Source organism: the organism of the source record quoted next, unplaced genomic scaffold (genome assembly GCF_019419815.1).
Source record: "Pyrus x bretschneideri cultivar Hongxiangsu unplaced genomic scaffold, Pyrus_bretschneideri_v1 Contig2, whole genome shotgun sequence".
In the NCBI taxonomy this organism is placed as follows: domain Eukaryota; kingdom Viridiplantae; phylum Streptophyta; class Magnoliopsida; order Rosales; family Rosaceae; genus Pyrus; species Pyrus x bretschneideri.
Window position 1 is genome coordinate 6,942,938 of NW_025999501.1, and position 23,568 is coordinate 6,966,505.

Sequence of the window (23,568 nt, forward strand, 5' to 3'; positions counted from 1 at the left end):
GACTGGAGACCAGTCACTCTCTGAAGAGAGAAAACATAGCATTTACAAATACATTCAATGGTGAACCTACAGTAGCTCAATAAGGTGCGACCGCCTCTATGGTCGTCGAAAATTTACATGAAGGGCAAGGATTCTGCCCCTCCGATGGGCAAAAGGCCACATGAAGAGCCATGGCATCAGTAGGCTACCCGTTGCAACAGAGGGTAGCTCCCGTGCAAGGAAGAAGAGATAGAAAAAGTTGTGTTAAAGAAAAAAAACTTAGACAAGACACCATCGTTTCTTTCCATTCCTTTAAATGAAACAATGGCTATCATGGTTGATTTCGAATTGGTGATCGAATTTTCTAAAATATTATTTTAGAGAGTGATTCGCTTCAGATTGTTTTCATATTGAATGATTCTTCTAAGGATTTGTTGACTGTTGGACCAATCATAGAGGATGCCTAAATCATGATAGAGATGATCGCTGAAGTTTTTATTGCCAATGTTCGCTTACATGCCAACTCTATCACCTATAGAATTGCTAGGTTTGCTCTCTATTTGGGGGTAATTCTACTTGGTTTGTCGATCCTTCTTATTTTATCTGTGATCTTCTTAAGGAAGACCTTTCCACTCTTTGTACTATTTAGCCTAGGTTACTATTTTGAATGAAATATATCGTCTATCATCCAAAAAAAAAAAAAATGAAATGTCTTTTCTCCATTTTTTTTCTTTCCTTTTTGTGTCCTTCTATCTTTTTGCCGTTTGACTTGGTCCCTTTGTTTTTGGTTAAATGGTTTGGCTTGGTCCCTCTTTCTTTTGGCTGGATCTTTTAATTGGTCCCTAATTATATTGTTTAGATGTGATATACTTTAAAGACGTAATTGAGTGCTTCAATGAAATACTTTAGATAAACTGTTCCCACAAAATACCACATAAAATAAGACTTTCAATACTAAATGTTACCTTAATGTTATTAAAACAATATAGGGGAGGTTATTTAATACTCAAATTTATATACTTTTTCTTGTCATCACTACTTTTAATGAATTTCTGATGTGACTTTGAGGACTTTTTAGATGATATACAAAAGTTTTATGAGGAAATGATATCAAAAAATCAAAGCATAAAGTTCCATGATTCACAAACTTCTGTTACTATCATGTGAACTTCTATTTTCAAGTCCTTGGTACGCAACTAAAAGAATTGAATGATTGCTTCAATGAGGTAAATATCGAGTTACTGGTTGAAACCGCTTCGGTGGAGAGAGTATTTTTTGTTATGAATATTGTGAAAACACCAGTGCTTATTAAATAAGAAATTAATGGTTGAGTGATATTATGATTGTTTACATTGAGAGAGATGTTTAGCTTTTATTGGTAATGAGCTTATTATGCGACGTTTTAATGATATGAAACATTGCTATCAACAATCGTAACTTGTTGTATTGATAAATTATAAACGACATTAATTGTCTACTATTTTAAAGGATTTAGTTGTCTATTTTTTTGGGACTTTTTACCTTTTAAATTTTGCCTACTAATTTAGTTTTTCAGGTAACAATAGTTTTGAGTGTTTGTTATGCTTGTTTGATATTGACAACCTGCAAATATTATTACTTGAAAACCTTGGTCGTTGTTGTTAATCTTGATTGGATTGCATTCACGTAGTTGTTGTTAAAACCACCAAGTCCTAAAATTGATGGATAGGCTTGGGTTCTTAGGCTGTTATATACGCATGGAAAAAATCACAAAGTGGGTATAGTTGGGGATTTTTAAATAGAGGTATTTGATCCCCTCTTCCACCCTTGAATTTGTAAGGAGTTGTCAATTTCTCCTCTAAACTTTAATTTTAGCTAATTACTTCCTGAACTTTTATAATTGGCCAATTTTACTCCTGATCTTTAATTTTAGCCGATTACTCTTCTGAATTTTTATAAATGATCAATTTCCCCTCCTAGCCATGTGCATTACGTTCCACGACAAATTGACGATAGACTAGAGAGGAGAGAGTTCAGGGAAGCGAAATGTGAGGTTGCTTGTTCTCTACCTACAAGGTTATCAGCATTAAGGCTTCCAGCCCTACTTGCAAGCTATGCAGACAATATGACCCTAAATTTTAAATTCAGGGGACAAATGACTCACAGCAATGAACATAAGGTTTTTGTTTCTTAGTGAAGAATCTATGTGCTTTCAACAAACTTTCACACAGCAGATGATTAATATAATAGTAAACTGTGTCAAAACGAAACAGAAGGCCTAACGGCCAATTAGATAGAAGCATTGAATTAATCCAGCTTTAAAACCTGATTGTCTAAACTTGCTAATACTGAAACCTCGTGACAGTTAATATCAAGATTACCCTAAACCTTGAGGGTAAAAATGTAGTTAACCTAAAAATAAAAAACATTCAATAAATAGTGATGATTCAACAATAAACCACACCATTATATTATGCATATCATTAAATTCCCTTACAATGCGCTTCAGTTGCAATACCATATTGTACAATACAACAATATACATGCAGTATTGTAAGCCATAGCTAGCTAGATGATTCTTAATAACATTTATTTATGAAATTGTTTAAACTACACCACACTTGGCAATAAGAATACTAAACCATTACTCAAAGCATAGTTGCTTCTCTAACACTCAAATATGTCATCTGGTATCGTTAGCGGATATGTATTGTCAGTCGCCATTGGTATAAAGTTAGTAACTCCAGTGTTCTCTTCAATCTGCATAAAATAAATAAATATATTTAAGATCAATGACTTAAAAAGTAAAATTTAGTATTTTTCACAAAAATAATTGTAACAATAGTGCTTCAGTTATACCTAGCCTTGGCCCCTAAATTGGTATTTTGAATTTATACCCACACATTTAACAGTTGTTACTTTGGTCTGGATGTCAAGGTCTGAATATTTTCATTATTTGGTCTTGAAGGACCAAATTGAAAATTGGCTGATAATTAGCTGACTACAGCTACAATTTACTCATAAACTTAATAAGAATGTTGATTACCTTATCTTGAAGATACTTATTTGCAGCTGTCAGAACTTCTTCCTTCAAAATACCAATTTAATTATTTTAGAAGATATAAAAAAAACAATTAAATCATTAATAGTATCAATAAACATAAAAATTCAATAAAAAATCCAAAATTAAAAGTTTAATTTTCATAAGGTCATGTATGTGCCCACTTAAGTGGCAAGTGATGGATAAGATAATGATTCCTAGCTGTATTCTCCTTGAAGTAACAAAAAAAAAAAAAAAATAATGAAGTCAAGCTCCACTGCCAAAAGCTTTGGAGGCCATGAACTGCTCTCTTCCAAAAAGTTCAAGTACCAAGGGAGTTAGGCAACATTAGTAAAAAGAAACAATGCACTTAAAATTCTAGATATAGGGATTTAGGAGTTCAACACTATTGTAGTTTGGTGGAGCCTTACAATTTAAAGTATTACTAACAGAAGGACATGGTTGTTATTTTTTGGAGGATAAAAGTCGATAAATCATGAGTATCATAATGGGGCATAAATTTATCTTAAGGACCGAATGTTGAATATTTGTCTTTAAGTAGGTTTATCTAACACATATTCATGGGCATTTGACATTTTTTTTGCTTGTGTGTATGTATTAAAATTGATATTTGATTGCATGTATTATTCTTGGCTTTCTATGTGATTAAATATAGCAATCAGATCTTATTTTTTCAACATATGGTGTGCGGGTGGGATCAGGGTGGAAGAGATCCGAAGGTGGCAGACGAGGCTGATGGTGGTGGAGACTGGAGATGGTTGCGGGAGATTATGGGAGGTGGCTGGGTTAGGTTTTTTTTTTTTTTTTTGGGTAGTTTGCTTTTATTCTTGGTTAGTTGGCTATAATTGTTAGAATTTGGACATTTTTTTGGTCAAAGAGTTTTAATGCATTTCAAAGACTTCAAGTTTTAAACGAAATCTAAAAAGAAGACGGCATTGACGTGAATTTTGAACGACATTGATCAATTTTTAACTTTTTTTCTTCTCTTGCGCACTTCTTTAATCATATCTCATCGAATTAAATAACCAAATGAAATTAAAGAATAAGATTAAACAAAAGTGTGTAATTATATTTTTCCTATTTAAATCGAGAGCTCTAATCGAATAACACAGTATCATATATTGTCGATCCAATGTATGATCTCATCAAAAAGTAAGTAGGGACTTTGGATAGCAAACTTACCGAGTTCCTCAACAGCTGGATCTCTTGGAACAAAATGTCCATCTGTAAAATTTGATGACTCAGTCTTCGAATTAATTTCTATAACATGAATTAACTGTTGCTTAAATATAATTTACGGACTGTGATAAAAAAAAGTAATAACAACATAAGTAATTAAATTAAAATAAAAACGTTACCTTTGCCGAGCGGACGTGATAAATCCATATTTCAAGATTTTTTTCAAGCACTTGTAGTTCATCCAAAGTCATTGTCCCAGCACCTCCATCAAACATATACCTGTAATGTTTTTGTAAGTTATCCAATTCCTTTAAACCAAAATTACAAACATTACCAAACTAATGATATATGTGTTGAAAGTTTATGGTTTTGTTTGGAAGTGTTTTTAAATAACTGAAAGCGCTTTTGTTCAGAGTGCCTCTGAAACCAATCATTAGTAAAAATGAAAGTGAATTTTGGAATATCACTTAAAGTACTTCTTACAAGAAGCACATAACTAGTGCATCTTGCAGGAAGCGCACTTCAAGTGCTTTTGGGCAAAAACACTTTCACTTAAAATGCTTTTAATCATTTTAAAAACACTTTCAAATGGGTACTTCTCCAATTCATAAACTTTGAGGTCAATTAATTTAAACTAACTACAGACATGTGACGTTGCTAGAATTAACCATACCAGAAAAACTATTAGATATACCAGATATTTGCATTATCCTTGTATTATGGTAATTAGTAGACTCCATGGATTTAACTCCATATATATTTTTGTCATATATAATTGTTAGAAATATGTAGATACAATCACATGCAAATATAAGTTATATATATTGATGTCATGAGAATAAATAAGGTATTAATTATAATGTTACTAATTTGCAATACCTGAGGCCTTTCTGCAATATTTCAATCTCCTGTTTCAGCAAGTTAATCTCCTTTTTCGCATCCTATATATCAATACAAAGAATAAGGGAATTCAACTTAGGTTTAGAGTCGTAGTTGGCATCCATGAATATGCCCTAATTAAGTCAATAAAAAAGGATTGTAATTATCGTAGATGCACGATGTATTTATGGTTTCACCTCTCTTTCCCTAATGTATTAAATAAAATAAAAAATAGGATAAAGTACAAAAAACTACCTCAACTATTGGTGTCACGACACTTTCATACCTTATCTTTTAAAATTGACAATGTCATACCTCATCTTACGAATTTATGCCAATGTCAGACCTCTGTCAATTTTTCTGTTACTTTTTCTATTAAATGCTGACGTAGCCAGAGATGGGACCTATTTTTATTAAAAAAATAATTAAATATTTTTAAAAATAATTAAATATTAAAAAATAAAATAAAAACAAAAAAAAACAAAAAATCGAAAAAAACCCATCAACCCGTGTCCCCCCTCCCCAAAAACCCAGATCCCCTTATCTGAGTTCTCTCCCACCCAACCCTCTCTCTCGCCTCTCTCTCTTCTCTCTCCCTGCAACATGCATCCCTAAAATCCCAAAACCTAGAAATCCTTCCCACCCGTCCCCCCAACCTTCCTCTCTAATCCCACCGACAACAACCCTACCTCTGTCGTTGACTCCAGCGATGACAACCATGACCTCCAATTGCCCCCAAACCCTAACTCTATCCACAACCTCCACAACAACATTCCTCTCTCCTCCTCGCCCCTGGAGTCTGCCCTTCCGGCAATTTGCGAGAGAAAAACAAAACAATAACAACAACAACAACAACGATCCCAATAGAAAAAAGTCTCTGTTTTTCCCAGAAAATTCCTATATTTTCTGAGAAAACCAGAGGAGGCGTGAGAAACAGAGAAAGAGTTGTGATCTGAGAGTGGCTCTCTTTGGTTTGAGTTTTCAATAAATGGTGTATATAGGCGGGTCAGATGAGGAGGACAGAGTGGAGGTGAAGTCCATGGCGATGGGTTCTGAGAGGGTGAAGCCTCTACACAATTTCAACTTGCTGTGGTATTTGAAGTGGGGGAACCGGAAGCATCTGCGGTGCTAGAAGGAGAGCTTCGACGCCAGCGGGAGTGGCGAGGAAAGGTCTGGGGTTAATCAGTGATCGTCAGCTCAGAGGATTGAGAGCTCACCGGTGGTGATGACTCGGGTGGGAATGGTTTCTGGGTTTTGGGATTTTAGGGATGCAAGTTGCAGGGAGAGAGAAGAGAAATAGGCGAGAGAGAGAGAGGAGAGAGAGGGTTGGGTGGGGGAGAACTCAGAGAAGGGGATCTGGGTTTTTGGGGAGGGGAGACACAGGTTGATGGGTTTTTTTTTGGTTTATTGTTTATTGTTTTTTTTTGCTTTTATTTTTTTTATTTTTTAATATTTTTTATTTTTTATTTATTTTTTTAATAAAAATAGGTTCCGTTTTTAGCCACATCAGCATTTAACAGAAAAACTGATGAAGGTCTGACATTGGCACAAATTTATAAGATGCGGTATGACATTGTCAATTTTAAAAGATAAGGTATGAAAATGTCATGATACTAATAGTTGAGGTAATTTTTTGTACTTTACCCTAAAATATATAACATAAAGTAAGACATAAAATCAATTAAATACAGGTATGTGTACGTACGTAATGTCGTACATACATGCATATCACTAAACACCCTCCAATCGGAGTGAATTACTTTGTAAGGATAACTATAAATTGATGACCTAAAAATGATCGGTCCAAATCATGAAAAGTATGATGTCAAACCATATGAACATGAGTGGTTAGCTATGTATTAAAATACTGGTTAACAATTGAGTTTACTGAGTTTTTCTTAAAATACTGGTTAACACTTGAGTAAACTCTTTTGAAACCCAAACAATATCATGTATCCATGTTCTATATATTTTGTTTATTTTGTTTATTTTATTATTCTAGCTAAGCGTGTATGTCTGTGTATTTAATTAACTTTTGTAATCTTGTAAGCATCATTCATAACCAGCATCTGATGCTGCACTAGCTTTATGAATAAGAATGCCAATAATATTCGTTTTATACGTGGTACAGTATTCAACATCTGTAAAATATGTGTGTGTGTTCTCCTTTAAACTGTGTATAACATGAGATGTTATTTAGTGTGATGAAACAAATAAATGACATAAATTTGACAAAAGAAGTGACAACTTAAACAACAAGATATACCATACCAAAGTCTGTGTTTCCACGGTTTGTTCAGCATGAGACACTCGGGTGGGCTTCATCTTCATGTACCTCTCAATAAGCCCTTGCATGCTTCTACCATAATAAATAACAAAGCAAGTTCAATTAGAATTAATCTCAAACAGTTAATTAACACTTAGGTCTCTACCGATTGTAAATTTTCTTTCTACTAAGAGTACATGCAATACTTAACTATATGATATATGAAACTATCTACTAAAAAATATACAGGATACACTATTATTATACAGAAATAGATAGAGAGAGCTAGCGACCCTTTGGTGGCTAGTTCAAAGAGCTTTCCATGGGAGGAGAAAATGAAAACTCCAATCTCAGCATCACACAGCACAGACAGCTCTTTAGCCTTCTTTAAGAGTCCCGCCCGGCGCTTGCAGAAAGTAACCTGCCTGTGAACCGGGTTCTCGATCCTCTTCATCTGAACCTTTCCACGAGCCATATCGACCAATCGATCAATCGATGTATCTAGGGTTTGACTGTATATATATACGAGTATTTATGGTTGATTCAGAAATTTGGTGGCTGTTTAATTTCCTTTGCAGACAACCTCCCACTAGTTTGGACTAGCTTCGAGGTTGTTGCAATAATCTCCTCTTTCTGAATTTACCGACGCACAGTTTGCCTCTAAATATCGAGAGCTTAGTGCCTTATATACCCTTACGTCGATTCCAATCTATCTCTTCAACCCATGAATAAGAGTAATGCGCACCTACTTTTACAAATCACTGAGCTTTGTTTAACATTAATTGATTTAACCTCTCACATAATTAGCTCCCTTTATTCTATCATGCTCTCTATCTCCAATAGAATTTCAGCCCCACCATTTCACAAAGTTAATCACATTGCCCCACGTTATGTATCAATGGTTAATTTAGTCATTACATTATAATATTATAGTGCGTGAATCATGCATAAACCAAATCTTTTTCAGTATCTCTACAACTTATATGTGAAGTGTAAACTAATTAAGTCTCTTATTGTTAACATTTATTGAATCACGTTAATTGATAGCTGCAACTTTAATAAGACTGATTATTCCTACATTAATTAGTGTGCTCACTAGCTGGGTGAATCCATTTAGATTTCCGTTACCTCTTAGGGTTAGCTTAGAATTACTTATTCTCGTTATTTTTTTTTTAATTTTTGTAAATCAAGTAATTTATTTGCACTCTAAATCACGGACTTGTATAAACATGTCAATACTAAATCATCTAATTCTCTAAATTCTAGAATCACTCTGTGTTGAAAAGGTGATATATAGTATGTCATCCTCTCATCCCATGCGTAGGTTAACATTGGTATGGCCCTTGCAGAACTAGATTTGGTATCCTCATTGACCATTCAACACTCTCAGGTGAAGGAAAAGTGTATTTGATCCTCAGTGGTCATTCAACACTCTCAGGTGAAGGAAAAGTGTATTTGTGTGGGATAGTTGAAGTCTAGTCAGCATGCAATTTGAAAGCTTTTTTTCATGTGACGCACATCAACACCAATGAGCTGCCCATGCTTGGTTGCTAGCTTTTGCCTCTCCTTTTTCCACATCCTTTTGGCCTTGCCTTCACGGATTGCGCCCTTTGTATCTGTGACAAAACCCTTGCCTGGTTTAAGCCTTCCAAGCTTATTATACCGGTTAAAATATTTAGAGTGCCTCTGAGTATTTTATATTCAAGTGTTTTAACCGTTATAACAAATGTTTAACAATTAAAACATTTGAAATATTCCATACTTCAAGATATTGTAAAAAATCCCTTGCATATTTTCGTTATAACAAATAGTTTAACGATTAAAACATTTAGAATATTTCATACTCTGAGATATTGTAGAAAATCCCTTAAACATTTTGCTTTCTCCATTAACTTTTTTCTGAAGAAAATATACTCACAAATGTCAGGTCAGCTTTCTCCACTGTCTCCCTACAACTATATTTTAATTTCGAAGAATTTAGTTATTATTATTTTTCTTCATCTTTGCTGAGAAGCCAAGAATCTTTGTCAAATCCCACACGTTCAATACAATTCAGTGCAGAGATCTGTCTTCGACATCTTGGATCGGATAGGCTCCATGAAGTGGCTTAGAAAGCCGCCGCGTGGATGCATATAGTTCTTTTGCAGTGTAAAGCTTGATTCCAAAAACCTTTTGCGATCACACTCAACCGGCCACTTATCAGGTTTCAAAAGTTCAAAAGCTGAAATTAGACTCTACATAAATAATGCCGCTATGCAGAAACAGTTCCTTTTAATTTCCCAAATAATTAAATCTTTGCGCCATTCGTATGTACCAGTAAGCCAAGATTCCATCATCGTTTTCGGCCATGGCTTGAAAAGCTTTGAAAAATAAAACCCTAGACAGTCGAATGTACGGACTTTTTTTTTTTTTTTTGGGGGGGGGGGGGTGGTCGGGGGAAGATGTACGGTCTGTTTTCGTCTTCTATGATCTGGTATTTTCAACTTAAAGTATTATTATAATAGCTAGAGCCTAAAGTGAGAAAAGAGATGGAAGATGAGGAAAAAGCTTATATGAGAGGGAAAACATGTGTATTAGTTGGTTACATATTTGTCTATATGGTAGTTTATTTGAAATTTAAGTTTTATTTGAATGTTTAATAGTAGGTGGGTTTTTGTTTAGAAAATAGGAGATTCAAGGCCTAATTTCTAAAGAAACCTATTAATTATACAAAAATTAAGATTAAGAACTCGGTTATTTAACAACTCACTAGTTAATCAATGAATAGAATCTTGAATTATAAGCGAAGAAAGTTGAGGTTTCACTATTTATACGTACACGAAGATGGGATTAATTCTCAGTACGCCTCCTCACGTCTGACAAATTTTTAAGTCTAACACGTAAACAATACAAATGGAGTGCCTTGGAGTTCATGTTGCTTTTGGGCTTCCCACGTGAGGTAGCCTAGCTCCAATACCATGAAGAAAGTTAAGGTTCCATCATACAATCAATTGGCTATATGAGGAATAACCCAACTACTTATGAACTCATGCAAAGTTCATTCTCTCATCAATGTGAAATTCATTCTCAACATTAATTCTATCACAACATTAGATAAACTTAAAATTTTGGGGTGTGTGGGGGTGTGCTATCCACACACTCCATTTTACTTCTTACACACCCCTTGATAATTTTTGTTCGTTGATCTTCTTCAATTTATCTAATCCGACGGCCGAAAATTAAAAAGGTATGTGAGAAGTAAAATAGGGTATGTAGATATCATATCCCAAAATTTTATATATTTGTTCATATTAAAATCATAGTCGTGAATATCAACGGTTTAACTCATTATCTACATTTTATATATATGTTAAAGCCCACGGGTTGAACCTTTGCTCCTTAACGTGTATAAGTTCTAACTTCAAACTTAATGTAGTTTTCTGACTTGGTCGGCTTAAGCTCAATCTAAATATGGGCGGCCTCACTAGGCTTAGTGAGCCTTTTCGGCTTTTTAATTGTAAGTTGATAAACCATTTAACTAGTTGGGCTTGATGGTTCAATGCAGAGTAAGTTATAAAGTTTGAAATTAACTTAAGGCCCGATTCCAACTTGTTCATTTGATTAACTAACATTTAGTCATCCTAACCAAAAACAGTTAGATTATTTAATTATATTTTACACAGTATATGATTTATTAGGGTTTAATTAGTGAGGTAGCGGGGGATTATGAATTGAAACTACCTTTCAGTTCTCCTTTACTAAAGATTAGTAATTGTTAATCCTCAGGGGTTCCACAAGATATAATTGACACCTAGCAGTGTGTAGCTACTCATGCTAACTAGAAGAAGTAGAAAACCTATTCAGTTGGAATTACAATTCAATATGTTCTCTAAATCAATACTCTTGATCACATTGTTTGGTTGATAGTTTATTCCTGTCTCCATCTAATGTGATTTTCTCTTATCTATATGATTCCCGTAAACATGATTTGGAACATACATCCTATATCACATTCTCTCGCTCTCTTCCCTCTTCACCTCCCCAACCTTCGTCCCCTCCCTTCACCACCAAAACCTCAACTTCTCCCTCTCTGTCACTTTCCTCAATCACAAGCCCCTCCTCGACTACTTCACTGGAAAGATCTCCTCCTCCGAATCCATCGAGTTCCTCCTCCCTCCCCAGAATGACACCATACATCACCCCAAAATCTCAATCGCCCTCAATTTCGCCAGCAACGACAACCACATCAGCAACAACAACGACGATTACGCTGCTTTGGATTCTAGGGTTTTCACTCAAATTGAGACACCAGTGGATGACAGAGTGGATGGACGAGGGGGTTTTCACTCGCGGCGCTGGGCGAGGGGATTGGTGGCATGAAACCTAGCATAGTAGGGCAGGCAGAGAATGACCAAGTCGACTTTGCAGGGAGATGAAGGTTGGGGAAAGAGAAAAGGGGTGGGGGTGATGAGGTAGGAGACGGGTGGGTTTTGGGTGGTGTGGGCTGGGGTGGGGGTTGTAAGGGAGGTAGGGTGGGGGGAGGGGGGTTTGTTGCGGGGGAGGTGAGGGTGGGGTGGGATGGGGTGTTTGGGTTGCAGGGAAGAAGATGGGTTTTTTTTTTTTTTAAATAAATAGGGTAAATTATTATAATATTTTAAATGAATAAAAAAAATATTTTTGTTGCCACGTGGCACAAATTTAGCAGCCACGTCAGCTCTTAATAGATTAATGGATAAAAAATGTAACGGAAGTACTATATTGAAATAAAATAGTAGGTGAGGTATGAAAGTGAAATGTTTTGAAGATGTTGTATGAAGTTATAATAGAACCGAAACATGAGGTGGTAAATTGCAATTTACCCTTAATATTTATATTCAATTGACAACATCGGTAATCAAATAAATTTTTTAACATATCACATTTTGACATTTTTTTTTTCGAAGCTCTAAAGCCGCTATAGAGGTTTTTTTTTTTTTTTTCTACAAAACAATTGTAGTTTTTGGTCACACACGGTTGCTGAAATTTAAAACGGTTTTCTTGAACCATTGTCTAATTTAGCATGAACAGTTGTTGTTACATATTTTATAGCAATTGGACCACTGTTTAAATATTATCATTGTTTAATACCGGATTAATAAAATGCTTAAACAATAAGTTTAAGGAATAGATAATTGAGGGAATATAATGTAAAGAAGTTAGATTCGTGAGACATTTTTCTCTTGAACACAAACGTTTCAGATCATAGGATTGCTAACTTAGTATTAACAATCCGGTAAGATTAGTACATTCTATGTCTTCTCTCTTCAGAGAGTGATTAGTCTCAAGTTATTAGTGTGAAGACATTAAGACAAGTATGTAGGTGCACAATAGACAATAAGTTCATTGCGCACAATCAAACATAAGTTCTTATAGTCATGTCATATGATAACTCACTGGTTGGATAATGCAAAGTAGTGCTATGACCTAAGACACCATAGTTGTCTCTTTTATCATTTGACGATGTGTGATAGCCTCAAGGTTTGTTCCATGCATTACCGGGGTCATAGACTTATTCTTAGAGGCATGTGAGTGTACAATAAGGAATCTTTAACCTTCAATCATTGAAGGAGAATACTGTATGATATGATTCAAGAGTTTGCAGGGATGGTGAAAATAGTGAAGGAGGGGGAGGTGGGTTCGGGAGGGGGGTGCAAGATGGGTTATGGGTTGGCTTTTTTTTTTAATTAATTAATTTTAAATGAATAAAAAAATATTTTTTTGCCACGTGGCACAAATTTGGCAGCTACGTGGCACAAATGTGGTAGTCAAGTCAACTCTTAACAGATATAAAATGTAACGGATGTGCTATATTGAAATAAAATAGTAGGTGAGGTATGAAAGTGAAATGTTTTGAAGATATTGTATAAAGTTGCAATAGACCCCAAATTTGAGATGGTAAAGTGTAATTTACCCAAATATTAAATATTCTTTCTTTTCTGTGACAAATAATTAAACATTTAATAACTGTTGTGCATGCATGTACACCAATTAGACAACATTGCTAACCACAACAGTTTTGAAACTAAATGTACAACAATAATAGTTATTGGTTACTTTCATTTTTCTAGTAGTGCCCTGTGCATCATGAGCGGACCAAACACATTAATAGTTATTGGTTACGAATAGTTCATGAAAGGATGCAAAGGGGAGAAGTCAAGACTACTCATGTGAAAACTGGGAATGAAATAGTTGACATATTTAGGAAGCCGCTAAGAGCACATGCCTTTCACTCACATTTTAGCAAGTTGGGTGTCATTGACGTCCAACTCCAACTTGAGGAGAAGTGTTAAAGGAAGCAAAATAGTCAACGATTTGATGATGATATGATTTTGAGTAATTTGTAGGATCAAATAGTCAATAATCCGTCTTAGAATGTTTGTAGAATTCAATTGTAACGAGCATAGCATTAGCTTCAATTTACCTAGAATAGATTCACAATTCTTGTATAAATTCCTAGTTGTATAGATTCAATTATGCAATCACTCCAAAACGGATCATTGACTATTTGATCCTACAATTACCCCAAATCATATCATAATCAGATCATTGACTATTTTGCTTCCTTTAATAGTTAGTATAACTGAAGTCGCTTGACCTCGTGATTTTTATTTTTCTTTTAGGTTTATACCCCATTGTAAACCCAAAAAAAAAAAAAAAAGAAAAAGAAAAAGAAAAAGAAAAGACACTTGACCTTTTATATTTGAACATGTATTATGGTACAAGGTTGAAAAGAAAAAACTTAGTAAATAACTCACCGGGCCCTATCAAACAGCCATTATGCCATCTCCAACTGAAATGGGGTCAAAGGGACATGTTTAGCCCTATAGTTCTGCAAGAATTTTTTTTTTAATGAACAGTGCTAAACCATATTTTATACCATCTTCAATCGAGGGGGCCAGAGGGTCATAGGCCAACACATAGCCCTTTGACAAAAAGCCCATTTCCAACAAAAGGAGGCTATTTTTTAGCCCCCTCAATAATTTATTATTTTAATTGAATTAATATGGTTAATAGAATTAAACTACCATATTAAAATAATATTTTCAGACATATTTTGAGTGTCACTTGTCGATCCGGATTTCTTATCTTTATATAATCTTAATAATTTTTCGAATAGGATTTCGAGTGACACGTATCGCTAAAGTGAGTAATTCTCCATATTTCTTATCTTTATGAAATTAAATGTAATATAATTAAATAAGGTAAAGTACAAAAAACTACTTCAACTATTGGGGTCACGACAGTTTCATACCTCATCTTTTAAAATTGACAATGTCATACCACATCTTACGAATTTGCGACAATGTCATACCTCCGTCAATTTTTCTATTAGTTTTTCTGTTAAATGCTGACGTGGCAAGAGACGGGGACCACTTTCTATTAAAAAATTAATAAAATACTATTAAAAACTAAAAAAAATATTTAATATTTTTCAAATATTAAAATAATAAATAAAAGTACAATTAAAAAAAAAAGGGTAAAGTACAAAAAACTACCTCAACTATTGGGATCACGACAGTTTCATACCTCATCTTTTAAAATTGACAATATCATACTGCATCTTACAAATTTGTGACAATGTCATACCTCTGTCAATTTTTCTGTTAAGTGATGACGTGGCTTGATTTGGGACATACTTTTTATTAAAAAATTATTAAAAACTAAAAAAAAGTTATTTAATATTTTATAAATATTAAAATAATAATAAAAAGCAGAGAAAAAAAAACCATCGGTTTGTCCCTCCCCTCCCTCTCCCCCCTCCTCTCTCTTCTCCCCATTTTCATTTTCTTCCCCCCACCAGCAAACCCAAGAAAATAAAAAAAAATTAAAAAATTTTGAAAACCCAACAACCCCCCTGCGGAAGAACAAGAAGGAGAAGGAGGAGGAGGAGGAGGAGGAAGAAGAAGAAGAAGAGTTAAAAAATGAGGAAGGGAAAAAAAAAAAAAAATTTCCCCTGTCGGCACGGAAGAAGAAGAAGGGAGAAGGAGAAGGAGGAGGAAGAAGAAGAGGAAGAAAAGGAGGAGGAAGAAGAAGAAGAGGAAGAAAAAATAAAAAAAAAATTTGAAAACCCATCAACACCCCTCTGCGGAAGAAGAAGAAGGAGAAGGAGAAGGAGAATGAGGAAGAAGAAGAAGAAGAGGAGAAAAAGGAGGAAGGAAATTTTTTTTTTAACTCCCCTGCAGAAGAAGAAGAAGAAGAAGAAGGGGAGAAGAAGAAGGAAATTTTTTTTTTTTTTTTGAAAACCCATCAAACCCCAAATCCACTACTTTCATCCATTTTCCACATCCTCTTCTGCACCCATTCTCCACCTTCTCTGCGCACCCATCTTCCCATCGACGGGATCTGAGGTTTTTTTTTTTTTTTTTTTTTTTTTTTTTTTTTTTTTTTCTGGGTTGCAAAAAGGAGAAGAGTGTGGGTGTGGGGGGAAGACAAATTGGATTTTTATTTTTTATTTATTTTTTTTGTTGGGATTTGTAGGTGGGGGAAGAAGATGAAGATGGGGAGAGGGGAGAGGAGAGAGGAGGGGGAAGGGAGGGACGAAATGAGGGTTTTTTTTTTTTTTTTTTTTTTTTTTTTTTTTCTGCTTTTTTTTATTATTATTGTCACGTCAGCACTTAACAGAAAAATTGACAGATGTATGACATTGTCACAAATTCGTAAGATGCGGTATGACATTGTCAATTTTAAAAGATGAGGTATGAAACTGTCGTGACCCAATAGTTGAGGTAGTTTTTTGTACTTTACCCTTTTTTTTTTAATTTTACTTTTATTATTATTTTAATATTTAAAAAATATTAAATATTTTTTTTAGTTTTTAATAATATTTTATTAATTTTTAATAGAAAGTGGTCCCTATCTCTTGCCACGTCAGCATTTAACAGAAAAATTAACAAAAAAATTGACGGATGTATCACAAATTCGTAAAATGCAGTATGACATTGTCAATTTTAAAGGATGAGGTATTAAAAACTTATTAAAAAACTTAACACTTACTTCGTCGTAAAGATTGGCTCCGCTTTCATGTCTCATTTCGGCCCTTATCATGGCTTGATGCTATTTATTCGAACTTGGTTGAAGATGTTTTTTTTTTCTATCTTGAAGAATAACTCTTGTGGTTTTGGGTATTTAGTGGAGTGTTGCCTTCGTAGAACTCATAGTACTTTTTGGACGTACGAGTCCAAATACCTTCACTTGTTTGAGAACTACTATTGACACTATCTTTCGAGACCCATCTATAAGCCATGCAAAGAGCTTCATCTTCTTGTTAGGTCCAAGCCCTTCCTTTGATTGAAGATGTGGCCATTTGAAAATTATTGAAAAAATTAAAGGAAAGATTATTGGAAGATGTAAGAGAATAGAATGTGAAGAATTGAAATAAAATGAGGTAAGATAGTATGGAATGGTTAAAAGGATGTGAGAAATGGTGTAGGAATGACTTAACTATTTATAAGAAAAAAAAATTTGTCTAAAAAAAAAATTCCAATGACAATTTGATGTCAGCATGATGTCAGCTAGCCGTTGCTAGTTGGCATCATGCTGATGCCAGGTAGCCATTGCAAGTAGGCTGGGCTGCTGCATCGGGCTGGCTGACTCATTTTGGCTAGCCTGCTAGCATGGTGTCTAATTTTTAGCTAAGTGAGGCCCACAAGCCATTTGGCTTAGTCCTCAGTTGGAGACAGTTTTTGTGTCAAAACAGGCTATATTTTGGTCTATGACCCTTTGACCGGGTTGGCTGGAGATGGCTTTAGGGCTATAGTCCAAAATCCAGTGTGAAATGCTCCAAAACCCAACTCCAATGAAGAGTTGGGCCAAAGAAAAAAGGGACCCACCAAGCCAAGCTTTAGCCCTTTGGCCATTGGGCTGGGCACTCTTAGCCAGTCGAGTAGCCCGTTTAAGGGGCCCATTTTTTCTTTCAAGTCCAAAATTTCAAAAAAAAAAAAAAAAATCTAATTTTTTCCCAAATTAATACCTAAGCCATTTCTACACTATTTCTCATATCATGTTCATAAACACCCCTCCCTTACCTCTTTCAATCTAAATTTAATCTTTTCAATATTTTTTCAAATGGTCACATCTTCAACCAAATGATAAGAAATCCGAGGGCTTATTCATTTAGCGACAAGTGACACTCAAAATATGTTCAAACCTTATTTTAATATGATAATTTAATTCAATTAACCAATAAAATTAAAGAACAAACTTAAAATAATAAATTGTTGAGGGGGTGGCTAAAAAATAGCCCCTCTTGGTTGGAGATAGTATATAAATATGGTCTGACACTGTTCATTAAAAAATAATTTCTTACAGGGCTATAATCTAGAGGGGGGCTAAACATAGCCCATTCGGTTGGAGATGACCTTAGGTAATTTATACTGTGTAGGTGTAAGGTTCGTCTCATTTGATTGAAATATGTATTTGTAATTAAATCACAAACTGATCAGTAAAAAAAGAACTTTAAAGAAAATGGCTTCTCCAAACTTTTTCTTAACCAAAACCAGCCTAATAATTTTATTTAATAAAAAGAACACAATGTTTAATGAAAAATGGTCTCTCCAAATTTTTTCTTAACCAAAAGCACCCTAATAACTTTATTTAATTACATAACACAAATTATGTACATCGAACCCTAGATATTAAAACCAATGGGTTGGAAACGCAACCTTCTATTTTTCCTTTCAGCCCTTGCGCCTAGTAAGCGTTATCCCAAATCCATGAAACTACTATAACTATTTATAGAAATGAATATTGCCACTATTTCTAGAACTGAACATTGCTACTATTTCTAGAACTTAACACTACCATTGCAATTATATCTAGAACTTGACACTGCCACTATTTTTATAACTGAACACTGCCAACAATTTTTATAACTAAACACTGCCACTATTTCTAGAACTCAATACTACCACTATTTCTAGAACTAAATACCATCACTACAACTATTTCTAGAACTGAACTTGCCACTATTTCTAGAATTGAACATTGTCACTACTACTATTTCTAAAACAAAACATTGCCCTATTTCTAGAACCAAATATGATAGATCAATTTTGAGGAAACATTTCCATGGAAAGGAAGCCCATGAGGAGAGGATTAATCTTCTCACTTGAGTTGAGGACAAGTTCCGTTAGATTTGAAAAAAAATGGCAAAAATTGTGAAGAACGTTACATTTAGAGAACTTGATCACTGGACATTGAGTTTCAATGTGTGGGTCTTGTATAAAAGAAAGAGGGCATGGATATGAACTCGTACCCTCTAATCTTGTGTGATTTCGTTACCTTATAAGAGCCTTATGAAAAATTAAGATTGGACTGGTTTGATGTGGATTTTTACTAGTATTAAGGTGCTTTTGGTTAAGATTTAAAACTTTTAAACCATTTTCATTAGTTTTTCTTAAAAAAACTCATACACTACAAGGACTTGTAACTTATTTTGTTAAAAAAAATTAACTCATACACCTAAGCAAAACCAAACAAAATTAATAATAAATTGTAAATGTGAGTTTTGCCGATTGACCAATGGGAACAGATCCCCTTATAAGCTTAGGAGGCTGAGCTTCCTGAGCAAATCACACGAACTGTTCGATTTTGATTGGTTACAATTATTATAACTTTTAGAGGGATCTATCCCTTATCTGTAACCGTTGGATCAAAATTCAACGACCTGTATAATTTGCTCATAAGGGGATCCGTGTGCTTGTTCTTGGCCACCCAAGTTAAAATATGTCCCATAATTTATCTTATCTGTCCTTGGACACCCAAGTTAGTGGGCCTAATTGCGTATTGGGCTTCCCATTTCCTTCATGTCCCTGAAAAACACACGCAACGCGTCCAGAGCAACTTCGCTTCAAAGCAAGACTAACTCTGTTTTCTTCACCAACCAAAATCCACAAGAACCGAGTGAAGCTCGCTTCCCGCGACCAGATGCTCCACTTCTTCCTCGCAGTCCTTCACGGTTAGAGATGATGGGTCGCCGTGTCGGGTCAGCTTATGTTGTTCTTTATGTTCTTGTTTGTCAACTCTTCGTGTCGAATTTGGGTGACTATGTGTCGGACTCGGAGTCGGGCGAGTACACGTCGGCAATAGGAGACCCGGGAATGAGGAACCCAAATGTGAGAGTTGCGTTGGAAGCTTGGAACTTCTGCAATGAAGTTGGAAGTGAAGCGCCCGGCATGGGCAGCCCCAGGCTCGCTGATTGTGCTGATATCCATTGTCCGACTGTTACTACTACCGGTACATGAATTATCTTCTTTGACTAGTTGATTAAAGTGAATGATTGCCTTTGCTTTTGAAACACTGTTCGGTTTTTTCGGCACTTAATATCCGTAGGTCAGATTAATTTAGTGAGAGACTTTAAGAAAAGATATAGATAACTTGTAGCTAACGACTTGGTGCATAACCGAGCGCAGTGGCTTTCTACCCGACTCTAGTTGGTGGGATAAGGCTTGATGTTATAGTTTATTAGATTAATTTAGTGTAGGCTTTCACTCCGTTGAAAAAGATAATGGGAATTTAAATGTACGTTTTATGGTTCATTTTTCCTGTGTTGTTTTGTTTCTTGATGATGCAAATAGTTCCCAAATCACTTCCACATCGTGAAATTAGAACAAATAAATATTAGGTCTTTATATTTCAACTGTATATGTTTATGCTCCTGCTCGTTTTTCTCGCATTTGGAAATGTTTTGATGCTCGTTTTTCTCGCATTTGTTTGAGGATCAACTTCACTCACTCAGCTACCTGAACTTGGATGTAGAACGATAGCGCAATACATTGTTGCTTCTTTCCATAGTTTTGTGTCACTATCTATGTACCACCGTGTTTAGGAATAACGGTAATTTAGATTGACTCTGCCACATAAAATTTGCTTTCTAATTGATCCTTTTTGGTTTTATATATTTTCCATTATCAGAACCTATGGATCGGAGCCTCTCTTGACGTGGAGAGTAAGTGTGTACTTCATCACAGAGTTAATGAATCAGACAACAACTTAAGGGCTGGCGATATGTTTCCCTTAAGGGATTTCAAGTCATACACAGACCCTGACTTGTATGCAACGGAAAAGGAACTGTATCTTGCTCGTTTATGCGAGGTTCATAATTCATCGGATCCATGGCAGTTTTGGATGGTCATGCTTAAGAATGGAAATTTTGACAAGAACACTACTCTTTGTCCTGAAAATGGCAAGCACTTAAGCAAAATTGTAACAGATAGGAACTTTCCATGTTTCGGTGAAGGTTGCATGAACCAGCCCCTCGTGTACCATAACTACTCAAGATTGGTTTCTGACGGTTACCAAAAATTGTCTGTGACTGGAGGATTTTATGGAACTTATGATCTTGATGCTGATTTGACCAACGGTATCGGAAGGAACTCCTACTTTTCGGTCTCCTGGCAGAAAAACCTGAGCACAGGAAGTTGGATTTTCTCGCAGAGGTTGACAACATCTTCAAAGTATCCCTGGCTTATGTTGTATCTGCGTGCAGATGCAACAAAAGGATTTAATGGTGGTTACCACTACGATGGTCGTGGCATCATGAGAAAGGTTTGATTACTCAGCTTTAGTTCTTTCTTACTAGGCATTAAAGTTTGACATTCCCATTCATGCTAAGAACGCATGCCTTCACTGAGCGTAGGATGAGTTTAGTTGAACACTTCAGGTCCAATATGGTGTATGCATTTGGATATTTATGATACCAACTCTTTGTATTTCTATTTCTCATGCAGCAACATTTCAAAGTTTGAAGTGACTCCACGGAAGCACTTCATCGTGATTTTCTTTGTTTTTGCAGCTGCCAGTGTCTCCACATTTTAAAGTACGATTAACACTTGATGTTAAACGTGGAGGAGGGCCAAACAGTCAGTTTTATATGCTTGATATAGGAAGCTGTTGGAAGAATAATGGAAAACCATGTGATGGTAATGTTCTGACAGATGTAACTAGATATAGTGAAATGATAATAAATCCAGAAACAACAAGCTGGTGTCGGCCAGATAACCTTGTCTCCTGCCCGCCTTACCATGTTACTGTTAGCGGTGACATAACATACAGAAATGAAACATCTCGGTTTCCATATTCTGCTTACCATCTCTACTGTGCTCCTGGGAATGCTGAATATCTGGAGAAACCATATGATATATGTGATCCATATAGCAATCCACAAGCACAGGAATTGGTGCAAATTCTTCCGCATCCGGAATGGGCTGTGCATGGCTATCCTGGAAAGCAAGGAAATGGATGGGTTGGCGACCCCAGGACGTGGGAGCTTGATGTGGGTGCCCTCTCTAGCCGGTTGTACTTCTACCAGGTATAATTTTGTATTTGCTCAAAAACGTTCCTTGAGAGTTCATTTCTTCAATCGTCTAAAGTATTTTGGTTGGTATCTTACTTTTTGAAGCTTGTTCCCTGTGTTGCATTTTAACCTTTTCCTACATACAAAGTTGTGTCTGATACTTAAAACAAGTTGACTTGCCATGAATCCCGGAAGCAGTCCCTCTATATAAACTGGATGATCCACACCAGAGAGGGTTTAAGATCTTGCAGGAACATAAATCTTTCAAATGGGATGGCAAGGATGCCATTAGCAGGGTCGGCCCTCAGAATTGCAGGACCTTAGGCTAGGCCCTTAAACTTTTGGCCCCTCCACACATATTCACATAAATTGAAAATTTAAAAAAAAAAAATTTACGAGTACAACTCTGTCCGAAACATAATGTTATCATTTCAAATTTTGTATATTGGTTTGGGTTTTTCTTAGTAAACGTAATTTCCTTGCCTTAAGTAAAAGCCTATGTTCTCCTAAGTTGATGCTGAAACCATTTTAATTAGTCTGAGGTGCTCATGAACTTGTTGTACAGGACCCAGGAACAAAACCAGCAGAGAGGGTATGGTCTTCGATTAATGTTGGTACAGAAATATACGTCAGTAACTCGGGAGAGACTGCGGAATGGACTGTAAGTGATTTTGATGTACTAGTTCCTGAAGGTGTTGAAGGTGGTTATAGCTCTTATTGAAATCTCCCCATTATGATCACCGTTCTTTTCTTTTTCGTTTCTCTTTCGTTGAAATAAGCAACCCTCTAGTTATTAATGTAAATAAAGTTCAAAATGTCTGTGCATGTATACATATACAAATTCCATGTACGTATACCAAATGCCATTGATACATTTGAGGACACAATTTGGTGGGCTTCAGATTTGTATGTGTGTGTATATATATATATATATGGGGACAAATCCATGGCACCACGATTTACTTTGCTCCTATATTTCTTCCTTGCCTCGTCGGCTACAACACCAGAAAATAGAAACGCAAGCGACGGCTCCAAGGACATCAGCAATGAATTATATCCTTGCAACAATTTTCTGGTAAGAATTACATGGAATTGAGACATTGGGAGAAATCAATGGGCAGGTAATGAATTGGTTATAAACCTGCAATCTGCATGCATCGTTCAATGTTGCCTTCCTTGTTGGATTTCTGACATTTCTTCTCTTCGGTGGCTCTATTTACACTAGTTTGAAACAGCTTTCCATTTTTAGCTCAAATAAATTGAAATTAACGAAAAGAAATTGTAGAGAATTAACAGAGAAAAACAGATTGTAGACATCGAGCTGGACGGAGGTTGATTTATAAGGTTCAACTTCCGGAGCCTTAGCTAACTGTAAGGGTCCTTAAAGTTCAATCTCCCAAAAAACAGCGCCAGGAAAAACATTTAAAGTGCTTTTAGACTCTGGTTTTAAGAAATGGATAATCGGTGTGACTTCTACTTGTTTAGAGGAGCATTAAGCTCAAATCTCTTTGGCAAATCTGGGTTAGCCCAAGAGCCAACGACCATAAGCGATAAGATCTGCTCGACGCTCAGCCGCAGCATTGTTCCCATCTTCCCTTTCAAAACCACCTGCAGCAATGAAGGCACCTTGAAATGCTTCTCTCATCGGCGCAAGACAATCAGAGCTTTCACTTTTTAACTCCCGGTGTCTTCATTCTTGGCTCAGTCACATGGCAGTACAAGGATCCCGTATTTGTTCGACCATTTGGCCGTGGAATCCCTAACGCGTCAGGATCCCAATACTGCAATAGTTCCATGTTGAATAAGAATCAAATAACTGAGGCAACAAAGAATTCAAGCATCGATGACAGATGCAACCATGAATTCGAGAAGCCAAGTCAACTGTGATGAAAGACATCAGATACTTGAGGCAAC

General features: G+C 35.6%; 2 protein-coding genes across 4 annotated transcripts; one reads left to right on the plus strand and one right to left on the minus strand.

Annotated features, from left to right (window-relative positions):
- Window positions 1–2,413: 2,413 nt before the first annotated feature.
- Window positions 2,414–7,981, minus strand: LOC103952507 (agamous-like MADS-box protein AGL12). 2 transcript variants are annotated; one of them, XM_009364094.3, is made up of 7 exons: window positions 7,637–7,981; window positions 7,349–7,436; window positions 5,078–5,139; window positions 4,378–4,477; window positions 4,202–4,243; window positions 3,005–3,046; window positions 2,414–2,718 (listed from the first exon to the last, which is right to left on the minus strand). In XM_009364094.3, exons 1-7 carry the CDS (start codon window positions 7,816–7,818, stop codon window positions 2,626–2,628), a joined length of 609 nt encoding a protein of 202 aa, XP_009362369.2. In that variant the 5' UTR covers window positions 7,819–7,981; the 3' UTR covers window positions 2,414–2,625. The 2 variants fall into 2 exon arrangements, with proteins under 2 accessions (XP_009362369.2, XP_048439590.1); XM_048583633.1 differs by having other exon boundaries at window positions 4,202–4,279.
- An 11,169-nt stretch (window positions 7,982–19,150) lies between these two features.
- LOC103952509 lies at window positions 19,151–22,555 on the plus strand. 2 transcript variants are annotated; one of them, XM_048583197.1, is made up of 4 exons: window positions 19,151–19,595; window positions 20,290–20,906; window positions 21,154–21,669; window positions 22,220–22,555. In XM_048583197.1, the coding sequence occupies exons 1-4, from the start codon at window positions 19,166–19,168 to the stop codon at window positions 22,373–22,375; spliced, it is 1,719 nt and encodes a 572-aa protein (XP_048439154.1). In that variant the 5' UTR covers window positions 19,151–19,165; the 3' UTR covers window positions 22,376–22,555. The 2 variants fall into 2 exon arrangements, with proteins under 2 accessions (XP_048439154.1, XP_009362370.2); XM_009364095.3 differs by having other exon boundaries at window positions 19,198–19,595; window positions 20,274–20,906.
- The last annotated feature ends 1,013 nt before the right edge of the window (window positions 22,556–23,568 follow it).

Coding starts and splice junctions, on each gene's coding strand:
- LOC103952509 (XM_048583197.1), top strand. CDS start 19,166: ATGTCCCTGAAAAACACACGCAACGCGTCCAGAGCAACTTCGCTTCAA. Junction 19,596..20,289: donor TCCGACTGTTACTACTACCG/GTACATGAATTA, acceptor TATGGATCGGAG/CCTCTCTTGACGTGGAGAGT. Junction 21,670..22,219: donor GCCGGTTGTACTTCTACCAG/GTATAATTTTGT, acceptor CTTGTTGTACAG/GACCCAGGAACAAAACCAGC.
- LOC103952507 (XM_048583633.1), bottom strand. CDS start 7,818: ATGGCTCGTGGAAAGGTTCAGATGAAGAGGATCGAGAACCCGGTTCAC. Junction 4,280..4,377: donor ATCACGTCCGCTCGGCAAAG/GTAACGTTTTTA, acceptor TTCATGTTATAG/AAATTAATTCGAAGACTGAG. Junction 3,047..4,201: donor TCCAGCTGTTGAGGAACTCG/GTAAGTTTGCTA, acceptor GGTATTTTGAAG/GAAGAAGTTCTGACAGCTGC.